The sequence below is a fragment of the Crocodylus porosus genome, unplaced genomic scaffold (genome assembly GCF_001723895.1).
Source record: "Crocodylus porosus isolate Cpor-Errol unplaced genomic scaffold, CroPor_comp1, whole genome shotgun sequence".
Lineage (NCBI taxonomy): Eukaryota > Metazoa > Chordata > Crocodylia > Crocodylidae > Crocodylus > Crocodylus porosus.
In genome coordinates, this window is record NW_017728944.1 from 4,077,642 (window position 1) to 4,086,950 (window position 9,309).

At 45.9% G+C, this 9,309-nt stretch overlaps 1 protein-coding gene across 2 annotated transcripts in view; it reads right to left on the reverse strand.

The window, feature by feature from the left end:
* ACLY (ATP citrate lyase) overlaps positions 1–9,309 on the reverse strand; it is a 38,132-nt gene that overhangs the window by 7,477 nt on the left and 21,346 nt on the right. Inside the window, exons 13-20 of one of the 2 annotated variants that reach the window (XM_019550401.1) lie at positions 8,705–8,795; positions 6,102–6,131; positions 4,153–4,294; positions 2,063–2,231; positions 1,582–1,686; positions 1,117–1,313; positions 846–927; positions 289–399 (exon numbers count right to left, since the gene is read on the reverse strand). In XM_019550401.1, the coding sequence (XP_019405946.1) occupies positions 289–399; positions 846–927; positions 1,117–1,313; positions 1,582–1,686; positions 2,063–2,231; positions 4,153–4,294; positions 6,102–6,131; positions 8,705–8,795 (927 nt within the window). The remainder of the gene's footprint in view (positions 1–288; positions 400–845; positions 928–1,116; positions 1,314–1,581; positions 1,687–2,062; positions 2,232–4,152; positions 4,295–6,101; positions 6,132–8,704; positions 8,796–9,309) is intronic. The other variant, XM_019550402.1, reaches the window with a different exon arrangement.

Consider the following 9,309-nt stretch of genomic DNA (forward strand, 5'->3'; position numbering starts at 1 on the left):
AAATTGGATGCTTATCTTGCTGGGATCCTATGACCCCAGCTGACTTCCTGCCCTTTGGACAGGGGGCTGGACTCGATCTCCCGAGGTCCCTTCCAGCCCTAATGTCTATGAAATCTATGAAATACTACATAACTGTAGAAAACCATTATAAAGCAGGATTCATTAACTTACATGTCAATGCCTACTGATAAGAGATGCTTGGAAAAGTTTATGCGCAACAGAAGTGACTTGTTACTCTCTCCAGAGAAATATATGGTTTTATATACATACTTCAGACTATATGCTTACCTCTGAAGAGAACATGGTAGCACAGGTACCAATACACCAGCAGACAACAGGCTTGGTGATACGGCCTTCTTTAATACCCCTGCTGATCTTGTACTCTTCTGTGCCTCCAATCTGCAGAGAGACCAAAAACAGCTTACTTGGGTTCACATTTACACATTTCCATAGAAGTCAATTTTAAACCAGGGCAGTCTCTCCAACATGATCCCATTTTTTGCCACCTCTCAGACAGGCTTCAAATCAGAATGTAGTCAACATCTCCTTAATCCACAGAAATACCTTTCTTTTTTAAAAAAAATAAAAAGAACAGGGAACACTCAATCAGCTTATTTTTACAGGACATTACAGATGTGTGCAATACAGGACTTAACACCCCCACTCCCGAAACAAACCAGAAAATTATTCAGCCTTTTAGGGAGCAGGAATCTTTGCCTGCTTCAAACCTGCAAGTTAAATGCGGCTGATCTAGCATCTTCTCTAGAATGTCTCTTATCAGGACACAAGTTTCCAGAGAAGGTCAGTCTGCTTCAGAAAGGAGCACATCAAGAATTTAAACTCACTTCCCCAAGCACCACGATCATTTTCACTCCTGGAGTGTCCTGATAGCGTAAGACATGGTCCATGAAAGTTGAGCCAGGATACCTAGATGGAATGGAAGGAAAGAGACAGGAAATTCAACTTTTTACTTTCATGCAACATGTTTCTGAAAAGAGGAAGTTAAAACTCACTGAAAAGGTAAAACTAGCCCTAATGATTCATGACTGAAGTTGCTGTTAAGCCAGGCAAAAAGAAAGAAACAAATGTGTGTCTGAGGAAGAAACAGATTTTTACCTGTCCCCACCAATGGCCACTCCCTCATACACTCCATCTGTGGTTCGGGAGATGATGTTGTTAAGCTCATTTGACATTCCTCCAGAGCGGGAGACATAAGCCACGCTGCCTGGGCGGTAGAGTTTTGATGCCAGGATATTATCCAGCATCCCTCCTGTGTTACCTATTTTAAAGCAGCCGGGTTTGATCCCACCAACCTACAGGAAGAAGAGAGAGATATGCCTGGAGGCTGAGCAGCCTAGGGATATTTCCATAAAGCAAGTGGTATCTGCCAATATTAATATGAACACCAGAAGGCAGCAGCAGCCTTGCATGCCACAGAGTGACCTCCAAACTGAGAATTACTCTGCCTTTTATGTTATAATAAATACGATTTTTTAAATGAATTAACACATTTTTCTTTGAGAAAAATAAAAGCTTAACATTAAGGAATGTAGGGAAGATGAGATTTAACCAATCTCTTACAGTTGCAGGCCCGATGATTGTGACCCCTTTCTTGTCAGCAGTCTTGATGAGCTTGCGTGTCAGCGCTTCTGGAATGCCCTCCGCAATGATGGCGATGGTGCGGATCTACAGCACAAGATACAAAACTCCCTCAGTAACATCCTGGTGAATTCCAGGAGCACAGCAGGCAGGGAGAATTACTTAAGAGAAGAACCCTTCCTACCACAACACATACAGGGTGCAAGATCAAGCCTCTGAGAAGCTAGGTAAAGAGTCTTAGTGGAGTGTGAAAAGCTTAGTTCACCTTGTTCCTATATTTATTGTTAAAAAAGCTGAGTTAAGGTAAGTTCCTAACTCTGGGGAAATGCATACCCAGTTTCCATTCAAGAGGTAAAGCACTTAAATAGTATTTTAAAGTCACAGTAACACATAGTCCTGTTTCCCTGATACTACTAGCCTGGGTTGCTTCAGTGTCTTTGACCTTTGCTGATTGCTCACTTACCTGTGGATAGTTCATGGTCTCGACAGTGCTGTCATAAGCAGATCGCAGAGAGGCAAAGTTGATCAGGACGTCCACCTCTGGGTGCTTCTTCATAGCATCTGACATGTTCTTGAAGACAGGGATCAGAATTTCCTTATGGCCCCAGTAGAATTTCTGCTTATGATCTCCGCTAAAAAAAACAAAAACACAAAGCAAGACAGATCTGATCATTTATGCTGCTGAAAAGGAGCTACACAGTGCTGCAGGCAGAGAAACAACAAAGCACATTTCTCAAACACCATCAGCCTGGACTCTCATCTCAAGTTGGGAGTAAAAGTAACCATAACTAACAAGAGGGTCTTCAGTGCATAAAGAGAGTGGTATGTAGAAGGAGTAGGGTTAAGGCAGATATAGAAGGTAAAAGAAGGCAGAAAGTCAAGGTGTAGAAGTCCTGTAGTAAGGGTAGCAAAGCCTCAATTCTATTAGACAATGGAAAAAAAAAAAAAGAACAAGGTAAAGAAACAGTAAATGAGACCAGGATATTATCAATTATTTAATAACTAAAGGGCAGAAGGAAAGGGAAACTGAAAGAAGATAATCATCCTTCAGGCCTAAGAAACTGGATGGCAGAGTGCCAATCGGCTGATTTCTCATCCCTCTAGAGGAGGATTTCACTATCCAGATGCATCGACAAAACACCCATGAAAAAGCTTAACACCCAGGCCTTATTCTCCACAACCGAGAGGACCCCCCAGCTGGAATAAGACTGCTATTGGTCATTAATGACCCCAAGTGACCTTGACCCTGGCAGTTCCTTTCTCCCAGCCTACTTTCCCCACGTGACTTCTATTAGTACAGGGCTCCTCTTTCTAACTTTAAAACTTTTGCACCATATGGTAGCTGTGTAAGGAGAAACTGGCAAAGTTTCATGTGGCTGCATCTCAGCAGTAGGAAATCTGTGCCTGTATTTTGTGCTGGTAAAGTGCTCTGCAAAATGCCTCTTGCTCAAGAGGGATTCCAAAGTTGTAATTATCATTAGATAATAACTGTGAGGTGCTTGATTGGCAAGCAAGGTAAGGAGGATTCAAAGGGGGAGATTCACTGCAGGAGAGAGATGTTTCATGATTCAATGTCTCAGCTTTATATAAAAACCTAGCAGAAAGCTCCTGTCTAGCTCTCTCAGGAAAACAGAATCCCAGACAGTCACTCCCTCATTCTCACCACTGTCCCATTCTTCACCTCCCTATTGCTCCTTTTCAAAGAAAAATAACTTCTTCCAAGGTAGAATAACTCCTCAGCTCGGACAGTGCATTGGTACCAAGCTCCAGCACAACCACATCCTGCAGGGAGCAAGGGAGGCATAAAGCAACTAGGGCAGCATGTGGATGGGGAATAAAAAGCAGCAGCAAGCTTTGCAAAATTACTACTAAATAGCACATGGCTCAGAAGTAAGCAAATAAGGACTGTGACTTTGTATAAACTGCTGTACAAATTCAGCCAGAGGAGTCTCTGCTATAGGGATCTTAAACTATAGAAGAGATAGAAGTAAGAAGGCCCTGACTTGTACTTTGGATGGAGCAACTAGCACTGACTGACAAGTCCCAGAAAACTAGAGTAAAATCCTGGAGAATCAAGTCAAACACTAAGCTCCTGGAATTTCAAAATATGATTAAAAAGGCACTAAAAATGGACATGTTACCAAGCCAAAGGAAGGGACAATCCCTTCCCCACGGTCTACAGAAGTCAAACAGATCTACTCTGAGGCAGGACACAGAAACCACTTATTTTATCTGGGAATGCCTACCATTCCAACTTATGGCCATGCCAGACTGAAGACACCCAGGCTCCTAAACTAAGCTGAACTGGACCTGGCCGTATGTGAATGACGACTATAAAGGAATCCCCCAGGCCAGACACAAAAAATCAACGAGTTGTGGAAGAACAGCAGGCAAATACTAGTCAAAAGGGTGAGGGAGTCAGGAGTGAGAAGACAGATGTAGGAGACATAGGATGAGGTGGAGCTGTGCTGAGACCTGAGGAATAACAGAGATTCTTAAAGAAGAGGAAGCCAGCAGGAAGATTTAAGGGAAACAAAAAGGCAGCTCACTTACGTGAATGGATAAACCATGGCAGCAACCGAAGGTTCATCCCTGGAACAGATATAGTCAAAGTCCAGCATGCCCTGGACAGCCCGTGTCTGCATGCCCCAAACAATTGCTTTGGTGTGACGGCTGAACAGGGTCGTTGCTTTACCTGTCCAGAGGCACGGGGGAGAGAAAAGACAAAACAATTGACCCAAACATCAAGTTGTGCATAACCAGAGCTGCAATGCTATGTATCCCACACGTCTGCCAAGAAGGCTTTTAACTGGGCAAATTCCCCCTCCAAACCCGCTGGAAGTAGCAGACATGTCACTCAAGTGAGGGCAAGCAGCCTGAGAGGTCTCACTGTAGGTGCTGCCCTTCAGATTCACAAAACAGGTAAGGATTCCATCAGTGGCAGAGCGAGGAGGGAGAAGTGGAAAACTGCTGCCTCCACTCATCCCCAAAATGTACTAGCCATGCTCCTCCTCCCCCCACTTCCCAGCTGGACTGGTCAGTAGATGTATTCTGTGGAGCTGAAGAGAGAAAGAGAGAGACCAATGCTGAAGCATGTATTTTGCACGTAGCTTGTACCCCAAGAGGTCCACAGGAAGCCAGATTTCTATGTGGATGGAAGTTTCCCACATAAGGGCACAGGGAGCGGGGAGAAAAAGCAGGAAATGAGGAGGAAAGCAGCTTAACGTTACTCAGGCTAGGCTTTCAGTTCTTTTTGAGTATTAAATCCAACATGTGACTGGCTGTCTCCAGCATTTCCAGGTGGCACAGAACCTGGCTTTTGGGAGCAAGCTCACAGAAGAGGATGTCTTATCTGCTTACATTGCAGTCACACAGATTTTTAGGAGGAGATACTCTGGGCCCCTCTCTCTAACCTCAGGCTATTTGTTCATTTAGAAGTCTAAGGATTCCTTCACCAACTTCTGGGTATAACTCACCCTGGAACTGAAAACCTGGTTTCACTCTTAACTCTTGCTTCATGCTGGTTACCAGCACTGCTTGCTCCCCGCTTTAATTTTATGACTTTCCCCATCCCTGCAAGTACATGGATGATTCACTCAGCCATACTGCTGCTTAGCTGATGTTTTTGATGGATTCTAGACTGAGAATATCATATAGAAAGCCAGAGCATTTATCTTCCTGGCAATTACATAATGTGTCACTACATCCATTTTAAACAAGAGAGACCAAGAGAGGGAGATGGTTTGCTACAAAGGGACAGTTAGCAGCAGAGCTGGAATTAGAATCCAGGAGTCTTTCCATCACTGCTCTGAGCTAACTGTCCTGCTCCTGCAAGCGACTGAAACTTCACTTACTCAGCTCTCCAGCCTTATCCAGCAAAGGGCTGAAGAAAAGGCTAAAATCCCATCGGCTGCCATGGGAAAGCAATGCAAGCTCAAATGTTTGGCTGAATGGATAAAGCAGCCACCAACAGTAGCTGATTCATCAGAAGCTTCCTTGTGTGCTGGGAATGCCTCAGACAGATGGGACCTCTGTAATTATGATTTTATTTAAAACACACAAATAAAATGTGTTTCTTAAAAACATCCAGCTATCTGATTCTGATCAAAATAAACACCAACATCTTGGATGTGTGGGTACATGTGTTTTAAAAAGAGTGTCAGGTCATCCATAGTATACCCAGGTCAGAATTAAAAGGGGGGTTGTTTATTGAAGTCACCTCCCTGCAATGATCCCTCTCCTTTTAGGTTGATTCTTCTCCCTTCATCCTCCCATTGTTAAAACTGTTCCTCCTTTGCACAAATAAGCTTCAGATCTGCATTTCAAAAGCAGCTGAAAAGTAAGAATGGCGTCACACTCTACAGGCCACAGGAATGAGGGAAGGTGGGGGAACTAGACAACACTGCAAACTTTTGGAGAGAGAAAAACAGCATAAAAAAAAAAAAAGAAAAGGTCAGCTGCCAGCAAGGCCAGACACATTCAGCTAGTCACAGGCATCCTACCTTGAACACGTCTTGAAGTTGGGGCTGAATCTGTTGAAGAGAGAATCACTGATGCAACAATATAGCACAGCTAGTGGAACACAAAACTTTGCCTGATGCAACCCTGATAGCCAGGGATCCAGGTTTTCTGTTTCCCTTGGAAAAACAGAGTAAAATGCAGATTTCTCTCTTTATTGGACTCAGATGTGGATTTCTCATTTCAGCAAAGAAACCTGTGGATTTTGCAGTGAGCCTGCTGCAGGTAGGCATAGTTCCAGCCTGCAGGGGGTTGGGAGGGAGTTGGAGGAAGGCAGTCAGGCAGAGGGTGCCATATGCATCTACAAGCACATGGCCCCAGGCAGCCTGGAAAGCAGTTCTTGCAGGTAAGTTGGGGGGTGGGGGACGGAACTGAGGCCCCTGTAAGGAGGGAGGAGTGAGCTGGGCAGGGCTGGAGCTGGGACTGGGGCTCCTGCCCAGCCAGGCAGCGTATGGGGCTTGGGGCCTGGGCTGCAATCCATGGCTGCAAAGCCCCAGCAGGGAGTGGGACACGGCCATGGGCAGCCGGGGGGTGGGGGGCAGCTCCCCATTGCAGTGCACACTCCGGGGGGGATGGGGGACCCCCCCCCCCAGATCTGAGTGGGGTGGGGATGGGCTGCCCACTGCAGGCTCAAGCTTCTGTGCCCTGCTGCCCTCCCCTGGGGCCTCTGCAACCTGGCAGTGTGGTCACGCAGGATAGCTGCTTGCCACTGCAAGCTGTGCTGCCCCAGCAAGGTGTCCTCTCTGCATGTGCAGCAGCTTTCAGGGGCACAACCCCATGCTGCCACCCTCACTGCAGCCACGCATGCAAGGGGCACATTGCCAGCACAGTGCAGAGCTCTCAGCAGCAAACAGCTTCCAATGTTCCCCACCATGCTGGGTTGTGCCTGATGGCTTCTGGAGGCCCCAGGAGAGGGCAGCGGGGTGGGAACCAGCACCTGCAGCTTATGCCAGCCCCCACCTCTGCCCCATGCAGATCTGGGGGGGAATGGGTCCCCCCTGCCCCTCCAGGAGTGCACACTGTAAAATGGGGAGTCAACCCCTTTCCTGAGCCCAGAGCAGGCAGCAGGGGGAGCCAGGCTCTGCTCTGCTCCAGCCAGCCACCACCTTCTGATGGAACCACTGGGCTGTGGACCTGGGTCCCTGGCCCTATAGCCCTGGTAGCTGGGGGGGCCCCCCTCAGAGGAGGGGCTTTAATTTTAAATAACTGATTTGGGGGTTTATTAGAGCGAGTTTGCAATTTTTTAAAAATCAGGGAAAACTAGTATCCTTGCTGATAACTCAGTGGCCTCTAGTGATTTGTTTAGACTGTTTCACTGCATAATGCACTATTCTTTTTTAATTAAAAAAAAAAAAAGCACAGACTGACAAAGTAGGAGGGAACTCCAGATTGAGCATTTTAAAAACAGAAAGGGGAAAAGACCTGTTTAATTAAAAGAATGGCTAGGTCACTCCAGTGTTGTGACACAATATACTAATAGTAAGCAGCTCCAAGAGCTCCTGACCAACTAATAATTAAAAAAATCATGTGCAGAACTACAGCTTAGAGATACCACACATTCCAAACACATTTGTGCAGCAGCAACGAGCCTAAAGTGGTTTCTGAACGTACAGAATGAAGTCAAAACATCTGCTTTCCAGATGTCTGGACACCAAACATTCACTGCGCAGGAATTTGTGCTCATCCCAGTGCAGATACATTTCAAGCACAAGATGCTTTGTCTTCCGAACTGTAAGCTAAATTACAGCTTCCACAGTCCATTTAACCTTCAACCTTTTTTCTAAGACTACCCACAGAACTGGCTATTAGTAACAGTTGGGGTGACAGTAATGGCTCTTTGTGACCTTACCCATTAGGAACTGGTCTGAGAGTCCTGCTGCATGTACTTAATGTTCATCTCGCTTACTCCTGAAATGCCTTTCCCACTCTTAATTCTAATGCAGGAAACAGGAGGCGCTTCGAGGGCTTGTGGCTGTGTTAAGACAGGGAAGTTTCCCAGCTAACTAGATTTAAAAAAAAACAAACAAACCCTAAATGTGCTAACCACAAGGGATATCTCAATTCACTGGAGGCAGCAGGCCATGGTCCCTAATGCTCTGCCCAGAATTTTAAACACAAACCCAGGTGCAAGGTATGCCTTTCTAGGCAGCGATGTGGTTCCCAACAATACAATATCCAACTACTTACAAACACCAACAAACAAAAACCAGAGAACCAAGTGGGAAAATACTGAGAAAATTTTCCTTATTGGCTTCACATATGTGAGGGAGCTGGGAGGCTGCAACTCTCAATTTCTGCTAATTCTCCTGGGGGGAAAAAAAAGAACAAAACAGCCCAGGCAAAAGACAACTCTGCCTCATCTTTTTAGAAACGAGTAACCCTCCAAGTAACAATGGTTATAGAGCTCAAGCTTGGAGTTGCAGCCGACTCCACAAAGATGCTTAGCTGGGAGGGACCATGTCCCCCATGCCGAGCTGAAGAGCAGTGGAAGGGAGGCAGTGGGGCTGACCCTTTCAAGAGCTGGAAGCAGAAGGGGACAGGGTGTGTAAGCATTGCTATTAGTGATAGACCAGGATACTGAGCTTACCAGGAGGTGCCACAGACTTTGCTTTCTTGGCTGGAGTGATCTCATCAGGCTTGGATTCAGAAAAAGAGGCAGTTCTGCTTGGTGCTGGTGTCTGAAAGAAAGAACCCAGGTGTAGAGCTGGCAAAGAATGATGTAGCAATGTAGGGCTTCCTGATGCTGCGTTCTTGGAGACTGGCAATTCACTTTGGTACCTCCAAAGCAAAAATGGTTTTAAAGAACTGCAGCACTGTAACAGAAAGGGATTTTGGAGTCATAGTTGACTCCAAGATGAACAGGAGTCATCAATGTGATGAAGTGATCAGTAAGACTAAATGCACTTTATCATGCATTAGCAAGTGCATCACAAACAGGTCCAGGGAAGTGATGCTTCCCCTCTGCGTGGCACTGGTGAGGCCACAGCTGGAGTACTGCATTCAGTTTTGAGCACCATACTTCAAGGAGGGATGTGAATAATCTTGAGGGTCCAAAGGAGGACCACTTGTATGGTTAGGGGCCTGCAAGTAAGGCTCTACTAAAGGAGAGACTGAAGGACCTGAATCTCTTCAGCCTCCACAAGAGAAGGCTGAGGGGTGATCTTGTGGCCATCTACAGATTCATTGAGGGGG